The sequence below is a fragment of the Bos indicus genome, chromosome 22 (assembly GCF_029378745.1).
Source record: "Bos indicus isolate NIAB-ARS_2022 breed Sahiwal x Tharparkar chromosome 22, NIAB-ARS_B.indTharparkar_mat_pri_1.0, whole genome shotgun sequence".
Lineage (NCBI taxonomy): Eukaryota > Metazoa > Chordata > Mammalia > Artiodactyla > Bovidae > Bos > Bos indicus.
This window is the reverse complement of record NC_091781.1, coordinates 43,717,815-43,737,314: the sequence shown is the minus strand read 5'-3', so window position 1 is coordinate 43,737,314 and position 19,500 is coordinate 43,717,815. Positions and strand designations below refer to the sequence as shown.

Genomic DNA, 19,500 nt, shown 5'->3' with positions numbered 1-19,500 from the left:
TCTGTACTTACTGAAATAGTCTTATATAGCCATGAATCCCTACATCAGAAAGAAATCATACGGCTTCAGTTTCTGTAAGAAGGACTGTATTATGCCAAAAAAAAAAAAAAATGTATGCTAAGACTGAACACATAAACATCAAGCTATAACTGACTGGGCCTGTGGCCTTAATCGTGCCCCTCTGTCCTCTGTGTTGATGTGCCATATGATGGTACACAGGTGCGGCTGAATGAATGTCTTCTCAGTTTCTTTCCTCACTTCCACATCCAGAAACCTGTATTTAAATGCAACACAGAATATACAGAAACAAAATTGTAAACTAATATCTATAACTGCTTTTACCAGTGAGCCACTCCTCTCTGTCTATGGGACTGGACTCAGTGTAGAAATCATAAACCATCATCCATTTGAAAATACTTTGTTTTTATTCCAGTGATCACATGAACCAATAAATGGTAACGCTTAGCCAGGGTTTTGTGGAAAGAAGGAATACATGTATCCCGTTAATGATGAAACTGCAATTGAAGATTCTCTTTCAGCTGAATTACCTCAGTACTGCACTCTACACATAAACAGACACTAAGCTGGTCTTGGGACTTATGTACAGGAACAGCTAATTTCTAGGATCAGGTACTTGGGTCAATACTTTATCCATTGTAGGCACTAAGGCATTTTATATATGTATTTCTCTATAAAAAGTATTACTATTAAGAATTACCTTGAATTATCAGAGGTCGCATTTATTATTTTGGGCATATAAAAATATGAATTCATACATTTAATGTAAGATCAATATAGCATTAGAACTGATAATCTTAGTTGAAATTTTTACTTTGGGTTTTATTTTTATAAAACTGCCTTTCAGAATGCTAGCCATCTATTGAGAGGCTATGTTCAGAGTGACTCTCTGAAGAACCTAAACTGCATTGAGATTTTAGTCGCCAGGTAAAGTGAGAAATACAAGTCAAATTTTAAGAAAGACATCTGCAGATCTGTACCTTTTCATCCAGAATAGTTTGATTACCAGGTTCCTGTGAAAATTCCTTGTTCATAAAGGTCGTATTCTTTGTAAAGTACATATGCCTTTAGACGACTGGGTAGTGGAAGAAACGACATGAAGACGGGGCAGCGCAGACGCAAACGCCCCATACACTTCCGGATCTTGAGGCGGCACAAATGTTTAAGAGAGCGAGGGTTTGCTAAAATGCAAAAGAGGCACATTATCCAAAAGGAATAAGAATTGATTGATTTTTCAGTGATCTTAGCCAATGTATTTTATACTTAAGCCACCAAGATTTTCCTTTGCTGTGACCAAATTGGGAAGTAGCTTTTCACTTCTCATTGCAAATCTTGTAGCTATGGTTTCAGACCACGTCATGTTAGAGTCCAAAGATTGGCATCAATTGTAGGTCTGGCCTGTGAGACCTAAAGCTCCTACATCTACATGTATTAACCCCCTGTCCTGCCCCTTGGGGTCAGACTAAAAACTAAAGACTCTGTGGGGAAATTAGATAAAAGAAATTCTTCTTAGTTTGATTTAGGTGCTACAATTTTGTTTGAAGGGTCATTTACTATCCTTTAGAGTCTTAGATCTTAGCATTTTCTCATCCCTGTTTTTAGTGCCATTTCATAGTTGTTTTTTTTTTAATATTTATTTATTTGCTTGCATCAAGTCTTTTTTGCAACTATCAGGATCTTCATTTTGCTGTAGCACAGTAGTTGCAGTATATCGGCATGTGGGATCTTTGTTCCCTGACCAGGGATTGAACCCATGTCCTCTGCAATGACAAGCTGATTCTTAACCACTGGACCATCAGGGAAGTCCCATTTCATAGTTTTTAATTCCTGTGTCTATGGTGTTCCATGGGATCAAAAGGAAATTATTATCTGCCTATATAATAAATAATTATGTAACCGATTTCATCTATTGGGAAATGGTTAATAAGTACACATTAAGTATATACAATAACATTTTTTTGGTAGGAATAGTCTTTTTCTTGGTTTCTTCAGGTCAAGCTTTTAACTGAAGAGAACAATGTTCTGCAAAACAAGAGTTCAATTAGTATTTTTTGGTAAGAATGTTCAAGAAAGATACTTACTCAAGATAAAATGGATTTCTGACCAGAGGCCCTGTTTTTGGAGCACAGCTTTCAACTTTGAACAGATCCTAACTTGGTCAACATAATCAAGCATCACTCGAACAACCTTCCCAGAGAGATGCTGCAGCCACGACAAAGTTATTACTTCACAGAACTGAGGAAGAAAATCAGAACCATGAAAGTAAATGAAAAACTTACGTATCTGTGTTTTAACATAGTCATCAAAAGAACACTACACTCAGAGTCAGGAACCAAAGGTTTCAGGTTCTTCGTTTACAAACAAAGGTGTCGAACATGAAAACATCTCTTGACTCTTAACACTGGGAAAAATGCATACATGCATGCTAAGTCATTTTAGTTGTGTCCAACTCTGCAACCCTATGCACTATAGCCCTCCAGGCTTCTCTGTTCCTGGGAGTCTCCAGGCAAGAATACTGGATTGGGTTGCCATTTCCTCTTCCAGGGGATCATTGGGAAAAATATTTACTACTAACTCTCCTGAACTTTGTAAGATACAATGAGAATTTAAAAGAGACTGTTAGATAATATTTATTACCCCTTTGTTTGCCCACACTGCTGTCTGGAATAAAGACTATATTTCCAGCTTCACTTGCATCTAGATGTGGCCACCTGACTGTCCCAGCCAATGGGATGTCAGTGGAAGTGTGAGCAACTCCCAGAATGTTACAGAAGAGCAAAGTGTGCGCTCCTTCCTGCCAGCCATCCTGCTCACTGCAGTGTGGGTGTGGGTTTCTCCTGTGAATCATGGAACTGTCCAGTTAGAACGCTATTTACATTTGCCTTTATTTTATGAAAGGGGAATAAGCCATCTTATTAGAGCCACCTTTATTTGGGGTTTTCTATCATTCATAACATAGTCCCACCCTGATACTTGAAGCGTAAGATAGTTTCTACCTTTAAGTGATTTACATGTCCTTAGACAAAATAAGCAGAGAAGGCAATGGCACCCCACTCCAGTACTCTTGCCTGGAAAATCCCATGGACAGAGGAGCCTGGTAGGCTGCAGTCCATGGGGTCGCTAAGGGTCGGACACGACTGAGCGACCTCACTTTCACTTTTCACTTTCATGCATTGGAGAAGGAAATGGCAACCCACTCCAGTGTTCTTGCCTGGAGAATCCCAGGGACGGTGGAGCCTGATGAGCTGCCATCTCTGGGGTCGCACAGAGTTGGACATGACTGAAGCGACTTAGCAGCAGCAGACAAGATGCCCATGTAAGAAGGCAAACAATACTATATGAAAAGTCAGGAAGCCATACAAGCTGACATATTACCTAAATTAACCAAGTCATTCATTAATTATAACCTAAAAGTAACATACAATATTAAAATATTTGCTTTTTATTTTTCAGAATTGATCCAAAGATTTTTTTCATTATATTTTCAGATTTTAACAATATGAATTCAAGTATTTATAGTACATCTATCTGAGCATAGATCTGTAAGCTGATGAAGGTGGTGAACAAAAGCTTACATTTATGTATTTGTAGGGAAGACAGATAATCAGTAAAATATTAAAGAATTTCAGAAACTGGTAAAAGTTTATAAAAGCATTAAAGAGAATGATTAAGAAGCAGAACTACCTTAAATAAGATCGGAAGGGAAGGGCCTCTGAAGAGGTAGCACTTGAGATGAGGCCTGAAGGGTGGCAGCTATTTGAAAAATCAGGGGAAAGGCTCAAGTTGGGGAAAACAGAAGCGACCAGTTAGGCAGGGGGAAAGTAGGAGACTGGTGTGATGAAAGCAAAGAGAAAAATGTCTCAAGAAGAGGGAAGTCAGCAACATTTACTGGGATTCTTTTTTCACCAGAAAGTGACAGAAAAGAAAATCATTAATCAAATGGTTTAGAGTCAAAAACCTAGAGTACAGGGAACCCAGAAACATTCTAGCTAGATAACTCACTTCTTCAAAGAAAAAGCATAACTGTGATCATGTAAGGCTGCAATCATTCTTCGCAACCTTGTGCAGATGTTGCTTCATTTGTGAAATCCCCTGAGTAGAGTTAAATCACTTTTTCCTCCAAACTGTTTCTGTACTTTTTTCATCTTTCTGTCATCAGGTTTATCATATATTTATCGTATTAAAATCTTTCCAACCAGAGCTTCTGGAAAGAATGGAATTTTATCTGTTGCTGTAGTTCAGGGCCACCAATAATAACGACACAGGGTGACAGCTGCTATGGTGTGTACTTACCATTGTATCTTTGATAACTGTAGATGTCCAGCCTTCAGAAGCAGAGAAACGATGAACTTTGTCTCCATGAGGACAATCAAAGCATAGCTCTGTGTCATACCCATAATTCAGCAGCATCCTGAGCATGACTTCGTCTTTCAGTGTGTATTGCAGTGCCGATGGGAAATGTAAAGGGTTGACTCTGCAGAAGTAATTAACGTTCGCCCCGTGCCGTAGCAGCAGACTTACCAGCTCGTAGTTGCCCATCCTGAGGGCTATCTGGAGGCAGTTAACTGGGTCTTGATTAGGCATAGCTCCAGCACTCAGAAGCAGCTTAACTGAAGAGAGGTCACCATTTGATACAGCGAAATACAGAGCCGACTTCCTGTGGTCATCGTAGTGTTTGCGGATTCTCTGATCGAGCATGAAATTCACATCAAATCCCGCCTGGATGAGAAGTTCCAGGCATTTGGGGTGTGCTCCTGCTGCTGCACAGTGAATTGGACTGATGCCACTCCGCTTAATGGCAGCAAAATCAGTAACGGGAACCAAAGTCTTCAGAGCTCTGAGACAGAATTTCAAAGTGCGTTAAAATTTTTTTGTTAAGATGCAGCATTGACCTGTTTTATACTAGCACTGGGTGGTATTAGTATCAGGTAATATTTAGACACCCCAACCAAAAAAAAAAAAGGCATAGTTCCTGCATGCAAAATCTCTGATACCAGGTAAAGTTACAGGTCTAAATAAAAAATTCAGAATTATCCCAGTCAGTGAGACACAAGGCTCCCTGCATTGCCAAGTGACCTGATCAGATAGTTTTATGTCTCTTCAGTGGCTACAGAGGAATCTGAATTTACCAATTCCTAGCTGGTCAAGAGTTTCTTAATTTAAAAAGTGGTGTTGAAGTTGGAGGATCAGAGATGAAGAATATCAAGTTCCCAGAAACCACCCCCCAATCCCATAGCTATTACTATTTCTATTTGCAATAGTGTGGTTGAACTTACAACAAGTGACCTCTGTCAGCTGCTACATGAATGGGCAGGTGACCTGAATTCTTAGGGACGTTGGCATCAGCTCCATACTCTAGCAAGAGAGTCACAGAGTCTGGATTTCCTCCGCTAGCAGCTTCAAGTAAGATGGAAGAAGAGTCAGAGGCCTGACCAAGAGCATTAGCTCCTAGGAGGAGAAAGAGTGATGTTATGCAGAGTCTTTTCACTGTATTGCTTAAGTATTCTCAAGTATAAATACACGTGTTGGCTTTCAGAGTAATTTTATAAGCTACATGTTTCTAACTTAAGGATCTCAGGAGAAATAATTTTATAGGTTTTATTTTCAGACCTGCATACAAAAGCTTGCTTACCTCATAACACACATATAAGATGGCACTAACCGTCCTGTTGAACTATGTCACCATGAATCTAATGAAGATCTTATGGTGGAAAGGGGTATTTGTTCTGTTTTAACTTGTTGCTAGGAGACTGTGCATACTAAGAGACACTAGCTGTTCTTAGTTGAAGGTGGAGACTGCTGATAGTTAAAAGGGTATATAGTACAGTACCCTGTAAGTTAAGTGCTCTGTGAATGGTGTGGGGAATAAGAGTATAGACACAGGCTGTCTTCTTGAAGATCTCAGGGCTGGGGCTGTGAGTGGGGCTGGGGTTGTAAGTGGGACTAGGATGTGAAGGAAGGAGAGATGAATTTTGGGTCAGTTTTGGAAGGCCTCTGAGTAAATGGGCTTTCAACAAAGAGTAGCATTCGAATGGACAAAAGAAAAGGAGGACACTCTGGTCCCCTTCATAGCTCATGTAAAAAAAGCTATGGTGACTTTAATTTAGTGTGGACTCCATAATCATTAGAATATAAAATGGCTGCTCCAGAACCCCAGTTCTAGAATGCTTTCAGTTCAGTTCAGTTCAGTCGCTCAGTCATGTCCGACTCTTTGCGACCCTGTGAATCGCAGCACGCCAGGCCTCTCTGTCCATGACCAACTCCCAGAGTTCACTCAAGAAGTGTCTAATAAGTCCCCATGTAACGAGTACTCACTAGGTACTAGTTCCTTTATGTATATAGTAATCTCTAAACTTCACAACAACCCTAGGAGGTAGATGCTAACATGTTCATTTTAAAGATGAAGACACTCAGCTTCATTGAGATTAAATTACTTCACCAGAGATGCACAACTAGTCAGCAAGGTAGTCAGGATTCATGCCAGGTGGACCAGACCCAGGGCCTATATCTATGATGATGCTATGTTACCAGTCTAGCAATGCAGGGTGGTAAACTAATGTGATTTGGAATGAGACAGTTGGGGGGGTCAAAGCCTGGCTCTGTTATTTAGTAGCCATGAGCAAATGACTGTAAAGGGGCTTACCTAAGGGAGACGCCCCCTCACTGAGGTCAACCCATACTTGTTTGTTTGTTTTTTTTTTTAAGGTTAAGGATTTAAAATCTGTTGCTTCTCTTGTTTCTTTATGTTTTAATCAATGATCTGCACAAAAGGTTGCAGATGAAGGGTCCAGTGTTTACTTTGTTTTTCCAGCTAATGACCTGAGCCATCTCTGATAGCACTCAAAACATTTTACTTGAAATGTTTTATGGCCATTTATTGGGAACTAGCCTCTCCTTATATGATAGGAAGGATTTAGGTAAGTCTAAAAAGCATAAAGTTGTTCTGTGCAGTCTAGAAAATTGGAAACCAGGACCATCTGTTGTTAGAGAAAGAAATAAGGCTTCTGGACACAAATGGGGAGGAGAATAAAGAAGATAATTCTAATATTGGGACTTTATGAAATCTTGGGAAAGATTTGCTTCTTTGAACAAAAGCTTTAGATAATACACTGCTTCGTCTCACAGTGTCATCAATGGTGGTGGCGGGGGCGGGGGGGGGATCTCCTCAAAGACAGTAAATGCCAACGTTCTCTGAGCCAGGGTCTCTGCGAGTTAAACCAGGATCTAAGATGTCCATAGCTACAGCACTGGTGGCAGGAGAGGATATGTTGAAGGGAAGTCCTGCAACTGGTACCATCGCCGAGCCTCACTTTTCTCAAGGGTAAAATGAGAATAATGCCTACCTCACAGGGTTTGCAGAAGACTGTCTGAGGTAAAATAAGCAGGTTAATACCTGGTGCTGAGAAAGTAGTCAACATATGTAAGTTGCCTTCTTTCCCCTTCTCTCAGAGTTTTATTTATTACTAGAGAGAACTGGGACTCACAAAGAAGAAATCAGGAAGAATTTCCTAATAATTCATCTGGTAACAAATTGGACTGCCTCATCACTTAGCTCAAGCAGAGAAAACATATAGAGGATTTTGTGAAGCCTTTCATTCTATGAATCTAAAAAAGAACAGTCACACACAAAAATTAAACAGAAAGCAACCATCCTCTTAACATGGTCAGGGAACATTAAGTAGAAGAGTAAACTGCAGCCTAGATATTTCAGGGAATCTACTTCAGAGCAAGTAAGAAGTATTCAATCCCTATTTTAGGTTTTTTTCAGTAGCTAATGTATTAACATGTACTTTCATGAATATTAAGCTTAAATGAAATGTTAACTTCTATTACTTTGAAGCTCTCAGTGAAGAGGAGAACACTTTGGCCATGTTACCCTTTAGTAAAAGTGTGCTGACTGTATAGAAAAATCTTGCCTTTCTGCAGTAAGAGTTCCATGATTTCAGTGTGTCCACTTTGGGCAGCAAGAGCAAGAGGAGTGAATCCGTAGGAGCTCTGTGGGTCAGGGTATGCCCCGGAAGCCAGCAGGAGTGCCACTATGTCCCGTCTGCCCAGCTTGGCTGCTTCGTGGAGTGCTGTCCTCTTGTTGGAACACAAAAGATTGACATTGGCTCCATGGCTGATCAGCAAGGAGGCCATATCGTAGGAGTCCTGTAGAACAGCTGGGAAATTGGAAGTGAGGGAGGCGTCATGTTCGACAGGAAATTTAGGCCAGAGTATCTGATCAGCTAGTTTCCCTGAGGCTTCTTAAGGAGTTCTTCCTACCTGCCCTCCATGTGCCAACAATTTGTGCTTAGGAAAAAAATGAGGTACATATTAAGTAATATTAATAGTGTTTTAATCAATATGGGCTACTTGCTTTTAAGTCATGACCAATTATTCATTGTCTATTGGCTACTTATGGGCTGAAAAACAAGGTTTTCATGTATCATCTTTATGTTCTCAAGAAAATAGGAACTTAAGTACCCAGTACAGCCCCAGGAATGTTTGTAGTTGCTTTACATAAAGAAAAACAAAAAAAGCTATAATTAGGAAATAATTTTTAACCTCACACTTTGTAAACCAAATTCTTTAACTGGTATTTATGCATTTATGCTGTTAATTCACATTTGGATGATAATCTTTAGTCCTTTAAGATTCTAGAACTTAATTTATCCATCTCCCTATCCATTCACTAATTGTTGGCACCAATTGTGTCTGAGGAACCTTGCTAGGTGTCAGACACTGAATCAGGATGAATTCTGCTCACCACCATTTATAATATGCCATATAAAGAGCTGCTGCTGCTAAGTCGCTTCAGTTGTGTCCGACTCTGCGACCCCATAGACGGCAGCCCACCAGGCTCCCCCATCCCTGGTATTCTCCAGGCAAGAACACTGGAGTGGGTTGCCATTTCCTTCTCCAATGCATGAAAGTGAAAATGAAAGTGAAGTCGCTCAGTCGTGTCCGACTCCTCGACCCCATGGACTGCAGCCCACCAGGCTCCTCCGTCCATGGGATTTTCCAGGCAAGAGTACTGGAGTGGGGTGCCATTGCCATCTCCTATATAAAGAGCTATAATTGCTCTAAGACTAGAAATATGGAGTACCCAAGGGTATTGGGTCTTTTTAAAATCATAGAGTTGGCACTTTGTGCCCTTTCATTCTAGAAACACACGTCCTTTGTTTTAGGAAATAATTCTCTTGACCTGTTTCACTGATGGCACACTGCCGCCTTGTGTGTTCTTTCTGCTATTTCTGTTATTCACATGTTGCCCTTCTTCAATGGTCATCCTAGTTCTTAGTTATTTTTCTTTCCTATTTTTCATTTCTTTTCTTCTTTTCAGTTATGTAAGATAAAGCTTACATAACTTTATCTTATAGCATTTTTAAAAATTTCTACCATATTTTTAATTTTCAAGAATGTTATTTGTTCTTTTTTTAGTAGTATCCTGATATTTTATTAACTTTCATTGATTTTTCTGAGAAAATTAATGATAACTTTCCCTTACATTTTATTTTCCCTAAATAATCTGTTTCTTCCAAGTTGTTTATCTTTGCTTGTTGGAGACTTTTCTCAGATAGTCCTTGGATATCTGCTCATGATTAAGAATTGGAAACTAAAAATCTGACTGGAAATTCTAAACACTGACTTAACTGAAGGTTGATATGCCTGGGCCATTTGTTGGGCAACCTCCAATTTCACTATTTTTAGTTCTTTCTCCTTGAGCTGATCAGAGAAGCCTTCTCTTGGAGGGTGAAGTTCTAGCTACCAGCTTTCTAGAATTTGGTGGAGGAGAGCTGGGAGATCTCAGCTGGTGTTTGCTTAATTCCTCCAGTGTTTCAAATCCAGTATTCCTGCCCTTGCCTAATAATCTCCAGTCCTGAGAACCTTTGCTTACACTATTCAGAGAATAAACCTCCAAAATTTTGCTGGGGTTGGGGAGGAATCTGACCCAGCAGGGTAGATTGGGAGAAGTAATCTAGATACCTGAGTACTGGTTTCTTAATAGTTTTCAATCAATTTTTCTATTTTAGCTGCTGTTCTTCATCCCTGTGTCCCAGGAGGTAACTGTAGCCAACAGTTTCCAGGCCTTTTGATACAGCTGCACTGGTTTTTGGCTTTCCCCACTCCAATTTAAGATTTGGCTTTCTTGTCACTTGTTAATCATTCATCTGTCTGCTCTTCTGATTTTTAAAAATCATGTTACTCTTGTCTCCTCTTCCAGTCTTTCCATTCTTCTGTATCTTAACCCTTTAAAACATTTAATGAACTGTACTTCTCCTGAAGACTCAGGAGGCAGCAAAATTAGTCATTCATATTTAATCTGCCGACTTTACCCAAACACTGGCTGCTTCTTCCTACTCTGCTCCTCTTCTATATTTCTTATACCAAGATTAACTTTTTCAGCTGGGGTATCAGGCAAACAATCAGCTCATAACTGGGCAGACACTTTGCCTCACCTCGCAAGCCAGTCTATACAAAGCTTCTTGGGAGTCAGATACCACATGTGGTCAGCTGGGATTAGTGACAGTGCTGCAACTATGCACCAAAAGACTGCCTGTGAAGCCCCTGGGTCTAGAGGAGACACAGGCCACAGACTGTTCTCCAGAGCCAAGGTGTTAATTTACCTGTAAGAAGAGGTGAATTGCCTTCGACATTCTTGGTATTTGGATTGCAGCCATTGAGAAGGAGAAAACTAACGTTTTCTAAGAGGCAATTGCTGACAGCCAAAAACAGTGGCGTCTCACCATTGTGGGTGGTTTGCTCCCATACACTGAGTTTTGAGGCTGAAATAAATCCAATTAGACCACACAGATTAAAATATGAAAATAAATTTTAAACTTATTTCTCAGAAGCATCAAAGAAGAGTTGTAAAGGGAGTTTACCTTTCAGGGTGATTTCCAAAATGTTCTTATTTAATTGTACTGCAGCCTTATGGAGAGGAAGCCAGCCTATCTCATCTGCTTCATCAAAAGCTGAATGGTACTTGGTCAACTGTGACAATACATCTTCCTTACCTATTAGTATGTCAAATGAGGACATATTCACATTTGGCACACGTACAAGGCAGCCCATACTGCTTCTGAATTCCATCATCAAGGTTAGTGCCTGAGAGAATGAAATTCTGGCACCACCTTTTATGAAAGACAAATGTAAATCGCATAGGGCAAATAAGGGCTTCTCTGGTGGCTCAGACAGTAAAGAATTCGCCTACAATGCAGGAAATCTGGGTTAGATCCCTGGGTACAGAAGATCCCCTGAAGAAGGAAATGTCAACCCACCCCAGTATTCTTGCCTGGAAAATTCCATGGACAGAGGAGCCTGGCAGTCTATAGTCCATGGGGTCATGAAAGGTCAGACATGACTAGGTGACTAACACACATGCAGGGAAATAAGCAGTAAGGTCTTTCATCTAGCATTCCATATCACCTGGGTCTGTGAATACCTGTCATCTTATTACATACAGAAAACAGTTCTGTTCACTGAGGAGCCCAGGAGTTCTTTGCTAAGTTGTGCTGAAGTAGTTTTTCTCAGGAAAGCCCGTATCAGACTCCTGACAATCAGCTGTGGACTCCATAGTGTTCAGCATTTGGGAGATCCTGTTTCTAGGCTTCCTGAACTCAGAGGGAAAATGCTGCTAGTTGTCACCATCACATCTTACCACAAGTTGAAAGGGATAGAATAAGAAGAGTACTTAACTGTCTCTATTGTTTCAACTATCTTCTTATAGTAAGCACTCAGAAAGCTGCAGGGGAAAAAAATACATGTGAAATTCCAAAACTGAGGGAAAAAGTTAAGGATATAAAGCAAAAGGAAAGGGTAAAGTCAATAGTAGTTAACCAGGAGTAAACTTATAATGAGGCCATAACTGAGGTATAATAGAAATACTTCAAAACGTAGTATAAACCCTTTATGTGCTCCAAAGAAACTCCTTTCTCATGTCTTCCTCATCAGTTTCTTTAGGGCAAGAACTGTGAGAACACAGATCACAGTTGGCCCTCAGTCGATACTTGCTGAACTGAATCAAAGCTGTCCAGGATGGAAATGTCATATTATCACATTAAAATTTAAATGGCCACTCTATAGTGTCACCGAGTTTAGCAAAAGTTATTTTTTTTTAAAAGTAAATAATCATGGTGTAAGATTTCAAAAAAATATTCATGGTCAGAATCTGTGCTCAAAAAACACTATTAGCAGTTTTTTTAAGTAATATTTTTATTAAAATATTTAAAGTTTTAAAGAACAATTTATGGATCTTGCATTATTTTTTAAATCTAGTAAATAACAATGATCACCTTTCCATTTTTCTTTTGATTATTCAATGAACCTAGCTTGAAGAAAATAAATTCCCTTAGACAATTTGTCCTGCTTACAATCTGGTCAACCAAATTCTCTTAAACATTTAAAACTGTACTTATTGATTTAGCATTGTATTAGTTTTCTATAACAGCTGTGTGAAATTACCACACACTGAGTGGATTAAAATAAGGCAAATTTATTATGTTCTGCAGTTCAGGAGTACAGAATGGGTCTTACTGGACCAAGGTCAATGTGTTGGTAGTGTTGTGTTCCTTCTGAAGGCTCTACGGAAGAATCCACTTCTTTGCCTTTTCCAGCTTCTAGAGGCCACCCGCATTTCTTAGTTCACTGACCCCTTCTTCCACCATCAAAGCTAACAATGTTGGGCCATGTCCTTCTACCCAGCCATCTCTCAGGATCTCTTTCTTCTGCTTCTCTCTTCCACTTTTAAGGACCCTTGTGATTACACTGGGCCTGTCTGGATAACCTAGGATAATCACCCTATCATCAGCAATCTTAATTCCATCTGCAAACTTAATTCTCCATTGCCATGTAAGGTTACATAGTCATAAATTCTGGGGATTAGGACTGGACATCTTTCTGTAGGGGGGGAGCGCTTTATTGCTCCTGTCTCAAGTATATGCTTGTTTCCTAATTCCTTCAAGTACCTGATCAAATAAGTAAACCTTGCTAAGTATCATACAATTCTTTCAAATCTAATAACTGAAATATATAACTATAGTCAATTTTAATTTCTTTGAAACATTTCAATACTCTTAATTAAAATCTCTTTTACCTTTCAATGTAAAATCATGACTTCAAAGTTAATCACAAGGTTAATACAACAGGTAATCCAATGAAATCCAATTTCTTTACAAAACTTTTAACTATTTAAAGATTATTTTAAAGACTGTTTCTAAATTTAACACAAAAGTGTAGGTATAGTGTGATAAAGAACAAAGACTCTGAAGCCAGGCTCTTTACTTACTAGCTCTGTGACTTTGGGTTAGTCACTTAATTTCTCTATGCCTCAGTTTCTTCACCTCTAAGTGGGGATAATACTACCTACCACATAGAGAGGTAATGAGAATTAAAATTTAAATGAGAAATGCTCAAAAGTGTGGCACACAATCACTCCGAGTGTTACTTTAAAAAATAAAAAAACCCAACTGTAGGTTTGATAAACTTCAACATCTCTACATTTAATTTTAAAATCTCTTGGAGTTAAAACACATTTATCCCATTTTACCTCCAGCAGGCAAATAGAGGTCACCATCCCAAGCAAACGGTTTATCACCCCTGATAACTACTCAGGGGCTTGAACTGCTGACCAGCCAGACAGCATTTGACGAGGTGTGCTTGGCTGCAGATCCCAAAGGCAATATCCAGGGCAAGTCTCTAGTTGTCAGCATCACATCTTACCACAAGTTGAAAGGGACAGAATAAGAAGAGGGGTCCATGGAGTCCTTTTCTAGTGCTGTCATATCAGAACTCTGAATCGGCACCCTTCCGAAGGGGTAGTCTCTTCTGGGTTTAAGTTTACACAATTATTCCTTCTGATTTGAATAAAGACTTTACCCTATCCCACCCACCCCACTAAGACTGACAACAACTTGTGTCTTCGATTTATACATTTCCTTCATGCATTAGGGTTTTCTAGCCCTTCAAATTCTCATCTGTTTCTCCTTTTTGATTTCCAGTCTGCCTCTCCTCACCCATATTTGTAACTAACCTCCTCCAACTATTTTCTTTACTGCCTAATTAAATTCTGAATTATTTTCTAATTTCTCCTGTCTGGTCAGACATCATCTCATAGATACTATTTAAATGATAGCTCCTTGAGTTCTGACTCTCTCTTCTGTTTTTGTCATAACACTAGCATCATGCTTATGACAAGTCTCAACTGTTGAATACCTATAATGCATTGCCAAAGAGATACCATTACCTCTCATCCTCAGGTGACTGCTGTCCAGTTCCTGGCTTGTGAATATCCTGTAAACTCTGTTGAATGATGAGCTGGGTGTCAAAGTCATCATCAATGTCTTCATCACTGGTGTAATTATCCATGTGGAATGCAGACAGATTTACTTTAAAGTCAAAATGAATTAAAAATATTTTTCCAGTTGTGGAAACAGATTATCAACTGATAAAAATTATAAATGAAATTCAGAAAACTAAAATAAATCATAGGATTGATAAATGAAAAAATGAAAAATTTAGAACATAAAATATTCATTTACAAATTTTTCAAAAACTCCAAAGAGTTTTCTGAACTGCCACAGATTCAACATAAATTAGAAATTTTCCATGAGTAACCATCTACTTAAAAGCTTACTCAGGAAACACAAGTTTTCACATAAAACTTAAGTCAGTACCATTGTAACTATGAAAATGATATTGATCTATTTTAAACTTAGCTTATGCGTTTTTCTCAGTGATTATAGCATTCACTCAAAAGAATATCTTTCCTACATGCAGTATTATGCTAAAAATATTTTAGTAAATGTTAAAAATAAACATGTTATAGGAATAAATGTGCTCTCATAATATAACATTTAACTGGAATAGTGGGGGAAAGCCCCAGTATATTTTATTAGGCAATATCTCAATGGCTTTAAAAGAACACTTCAGGTTTAACATAGAATAGGTTTGATCACATACCAAAGACGTTTTACCTTTTGTGATATCCTCTAGGACAGCACTGAAGTTTTCACTGTTAAGGATTAGCACATCAGAATTTTGATTTATATTTAGGATCTCCACTCCCCAGTAGTGACTATTCCATTAATAGCTTTACTATAAATACTTGATCATAAGACAGTCTGGCACATTCCCCTTGTTTTTTACATGTGGTTTAGCTCTGTTTGGAAACATGGTCTCTTTACTTCACTGCTGTATTAATGAAATTTAAAAGATGAAACATTTCATTCCTGGAATAAAATGCTTTAGCAGGAGGTTGACCGTGTGAGGTGAACTCTTCCTCTGAGAACTCATGCACATAGCCATGGCAAACCAGAACCAATGTTTCATGTAAGAGAGGCCAAACATTTTGCTCTGACTTAATTATCAAAAATGACTATCCCTATGGTTCTGATTCACTGGGAAGCTCCACCTACATTTTCTTTGAATTATAGAGCTGCAGCCTAAAATATCCAGGGAATCTTAAAGAAGGAATTAACTCCACACAAGATAATAAAATTTTGACTATAATTTTGTTTTGTTGAAATGTTTAAAAATGGATAATGTACACTAGTATTATGAACGCACACTAAATAATAAGAATAATAACTATTAAAAATAACACAGAGCCCACCTGGCATTTCCAGTTAAATGTGAAGCAAATGCCAAGAAGCATGATACACCTCCAGTGTACAGGATCTCCCTCCAGCCGTCTTACTGCCTTTGCGCGTCAGCCTCAGCGCTTTGAGTTTCCTTTCCTTGTCACAGGGGTACTGTGAGAAATATGGATCTGACGTTTTAAGAGTAAGACAGAAGAGGTTTAGTTCTGAAATTGTTTCAGCGTTTTCCTTATTTATAATTTATGCATTTTAAATGTTTGTGTATAATCACAATAGTTGAGTAGAAAGTAAATTATTACTGAAGCTGATGAAATGACTTAACACTTGTGAAAAAGTTAACTTTTGATATTAGTTAAAATTTTATCCAGCTAGTCTTCCCAAATCTGTTTTTCACATATATATCAAACTAAAAAAAGGAACTAAATAAAAGTTTCAAAGATTTTCCATATGACTCCAAATACACATTTCATGTTTTTCTTCACAGTTGTCTGTGGTCTCAAGAATCCATCTGGAGGGCTGTACTCCAATCGAGAGTGGTATATCACGGACGAGAACAATGTAAAGACCATTCACAAAGATCACTGAAAAGAATTACACCAAGATACTTGGGTTTTATAATGTATATATTTTCAAGTAAGCAAAGGCAATTTTTTTGTAACTTCTTTCAGATGTTTTATTAAGTTGTCCAATTTAGTCGTCTAATTGACAAAGCAAAGCAACCCCACGTTTGATCCAGTGTTGAGTAGGTTGGTCTGTTTTTAACAACATTGCAATGACAAAGTTAGTAGAATGTCCTGTGGTGGAAAGAGTTCCTTTACGTTCACTTGTCTTGTAAAGAGGACAGACATAGGCATTCGACTTCACGATCTTAGACTTTATAGCTTGAAAAAAAGGAAATACAGTCATTTGATAAAGGAAAAACAGTCACTGCTACTAAAAGAACAACTATTTATCTTGTAATAAAATGACCACTACTAAATCTCAGATCATGATTATGATATTTGAATATTTTAAAGTTGTTGTTTTGGCTTTTCTTTTTTCATAGTTGGCATATAATTATGGTTATGAAACAACGTAAGTGATTTCAATATGGTACGTGATTTTAAAGACCTCATCACTTAGTCCTCTTGATCACTCAAGAGGACTTAGGAGATAAGAAGGAGAAACAAAACACAGCATAGGTAATGGGGGAGATGCAAAAATAGAAACACAGTTGCTTAGAGTTCTAATATAAGAAATCCATAAATTAGAAGAAATTGAAGTTACTATTGGTTTTCACTAGGTTATTATTCAGAAATATACACTAACTCACAAAAAGAATCTCTACACAATCCTTGCAAAGCCAGATATGAGATATTAGAAATCTTTCTAAACTGAGGCCTCATCATAGTTATAAATGAACTGCTTTAGAAATAAAAATACTTAATAGGTTGAGTGGTAATTGGGTGATTTGTAAATGTTTTCATTTACAGTTATTTGAAAATTTTAAGAAAATAGAGAGGAAGGACAAAAGAATGAGCCTCAATTGTTCACATTTGGTGGGAAAATGATGATGGCAAAAAGGAAGAAGCAAGTAGGTTTTAAAGGGGACAAAGCTGGTATCCACCCCTAGTGGCTTGGGTCACCTGGCTGGTTCCTAGGCCTAGGAGTTTCTTATAACCAGAAGACTCTAGTCAATAACTGGAGACTATGTGTCAAACCTGTTTGTGTCTCTAAGATGTGTACAAAGGCACTTCAGGATCAAAATATTGATGGGAAGCTCTAGACTTGGAAAAAGGAGAAGTGAAGGGGAGGGGCAAAGAAAATGTTATATCCCATGTGATAAGAGCAAAAAGGGGCGAAATAATAGTCATAAAATAAGAAAAATGCAACACAAAAAGGGAGAATAATGTATTTCCAATATAAACATTAAATCAATATTTACTATAATTGAACAAATTCTAATAGGTCTGAGCAGAGACTTATTTGGAAAGCAGTTAAAAATATCTATCATTATGCTCCATACAACTCTACCAAGTTTTGTTAGAAATATATTTACTTGGTTTTATCCATATGATGGGCATCAGGTCAAACAGAAGTTTGGGGTACTGTTCAGCAAGCAATCCACTGTGAAGAGAAATTGACCGATGTTTATTAGAAGTAAAACAAAATCTGCATCTTAGAAATTGTGACTTAGACATTGGCTTTTAATACAAGAGAGGACCAGAGATATGCAGGGAAAAAAATGTCAAAACAAAACCAAGTAAAAGGCAATGAAGAATTGAGAAAAACAGAAGAAAATTATGGAAAGGTAATGTGTTAAATAGTGGACAAATATCAATTACTGCCACTTTAAAAGTAATGTCCATGAGGCAGACACTATGCTGTTATATTTGACCTTCACAGTAGTCTTGGCCCCATTCCAATTCCTATTTCACAGATGAAGAGGGGAGACTCAGAGGGGCTGAGCACTTTTCTCACAGTAACAGAGTTCTTAAGTACCAGTGTCAGGATTCAAATATAGAGCTTTCTATATAGAAAATGTAGTCTATCTTTCTTATGTTATATTGCGTATTTGTTTGCTTATAAGATGGAAGGAAGAAAGAAATGAAAAGATGAATACATACATAAGAAAAAGTAAGTTAAGAGAAACATCATGAGAATGAAGAAAATGAAAAGAGAAATAATCACATGAGCTATGTGTAGCTAACTCTCCTCATATCCCAGTCTTAGAACCATCTCTGTAGAACCACCTTCATGCTCCTTCTTTTTTTAAAAAATTTATTTATTTTAATTGGAGGTTAATTACTTTACAATATTGTAGTGGGTTTTGCCGTACATTGACATGGATCAGCCATGGGTGTACCTGTGTTCCCCATCCTGAACCCCCTTCCCACCTCCCTCCCCATCCCATCCCTCAGGGTCATCCTAGTGCACCAACCCTGACACCCTGTCTCATGCATCGAACCTGGACTGGCGATCTGTTTCACATATATACATGTTTCAGTGCTATTCTCTCAGATCATCCCACAGAGTCCAAAAGACTGTTCTATACATCTGTGTCTCTTTTGCTATCTTGCATACAGGGTTATCGTTACCATTTTTCTAAATTCCATATATATGTGTTAGTATACTGTATTGGTGTTTTTCTCTCTGGCTTGCTCCACTCCGTATAATAGGCTCCAGTTTCATCCACCTCATTAGAACTGATTCAAATGTATTTTTTAATGGCTGAGCAATATTCCCTTGTGTATATGTACCACAGCTTTTTTTTTTAACTTTACATAATTGTACTAGTTTTGCCAAATATCAAAATGAATCCGCCACAGGTATACATGTGTTCCCCATCCTGAACCCTCCTCCCTCCTCCCTCCCCATACCATCCCTCTGGGTCATCCCAGTGCACTAGCCCCAAGCATCCAGTATCGTGCATCGAACCTGGACTGGCAACTCGTTTCTTACATGATATTTTACATGTTTCAATGCCATTCTCCCAAATCTTCCCACCCTCTCCCTCTCCCACAGAGTCCATAAGACTGTTCTATACATCAGTGTCTCTTTTGCTGTCTCGTACACCGGGTTATTGTTACCATCTTTCTAAATTCCATATATATGCGTTAGTACACTGTATTTATGTTTTTCCTTCTGGCTTACTTCACTCTGTATAATAGGCTCCAGTTTCATCCACCTCATTAGAACTGATTCAAATGTATTCTTTTTAATGGCTGAGTAATACTCCATTGTGTATATGTACCACAGCTTTCTTATCCATTCGTCTGCTGATGGACATCTAGGTTGCTTCCATGTCCTGGCTATAATAAACAGTGCTGCGATGAACATTGGGGTACACATGTCTCTTTCAATTCTGGTTTCCTCAGTGTGTATGCCCAGCAGTGGGATTGCTGGGTCATATGGCAATTCT

General features: G+C 38.3%; 2 protein-coding genes across 10 annotated transcripts in view; both read right to left on the bottom strand.

Moving 5' to 3' along the window:
* The window catches only part of ASB14 (ankyrin repeat and SOCS box containing 14), a 74,541-nt gene extending 58,422 nt beyond the window's left edge, over positions 1-16,119 (bottom strand). Inside the window, exons 1-12 of the mRNA XM_070777199.1 lie at positions 15,614-16,119; positions 14,962-15,013; positions 14,246-14,387; positions 11,702-11,746; positions 10,887-11,020; positions 10,629-10,787; positions 7,935-8,180; positions 5,295-5,466; positions 4,312-4,855; positions 2,100-2,253; positions 999-1,199; positions 12-274 (exon numbers count right to left, since the gene is read on the bottom strand). Of these exons, the coding sequence (XP_070633300.1) occupies positions 1,021-1,199; positions 2,100-2,253; positions 4,312-4,855; positions 5,295-5,466; positions 7,935-8,180; positions 10,629-10,787; positions 10,887-11,020; positions 11,702-11,746; positions 14,246-14,367 (1,755 nt within the window). The 5' untranslated portion in view covers positions 14,368-14,387; positions 14,962-15,013; positions 15,614-16,119 and the 3' untranslated portion in view covers positions 12-274; positions 999-1,020. The remainder of the gene's footprint in view (positions 1-11; positions 275-998; positions 1,200-2,099; positions 2,254-4,311; positions 4,856-5,294; positions 5,467-7,934; positions 8,181-10,628; positions 10,788-10,886; positions 11,021-11,701; positions 11,747-14,245; positions 14,388-14,961; positions 15,014-15,613) is intronic.
* A 139-nt stretch (positions 16,120-16,258) lies between these two features.
* Positions 16,259-19,500, bottom strand: part of DNAH12 (dynein axonemal heavy chain 12) — a 191,641-nt gene continuing 188,399 nt past the window's right edge. For all 9 annotated transcript variants that reach the window (XR_011563135.1, XM_070777134.1, XM_070777136.1 and 6 more), the window contains 2 exons: positions 17,638-17,705; positions 16,259-16,480 (listed from right to left, as the gene is read on the bottom strand). Coding sequence is in view for 8 of the 9 variants with exons in the window: in XM_070777134.1 (XP_070633235.1) it covers positions 16,290-16,480; positions 17,638-17,705 (259 nt within the window). In the remaining variant the exon portion in view is untranslated. The remainder of the gene's footprint in view (positions 16,481-17,637; positions 17,706-19,500) is intronic.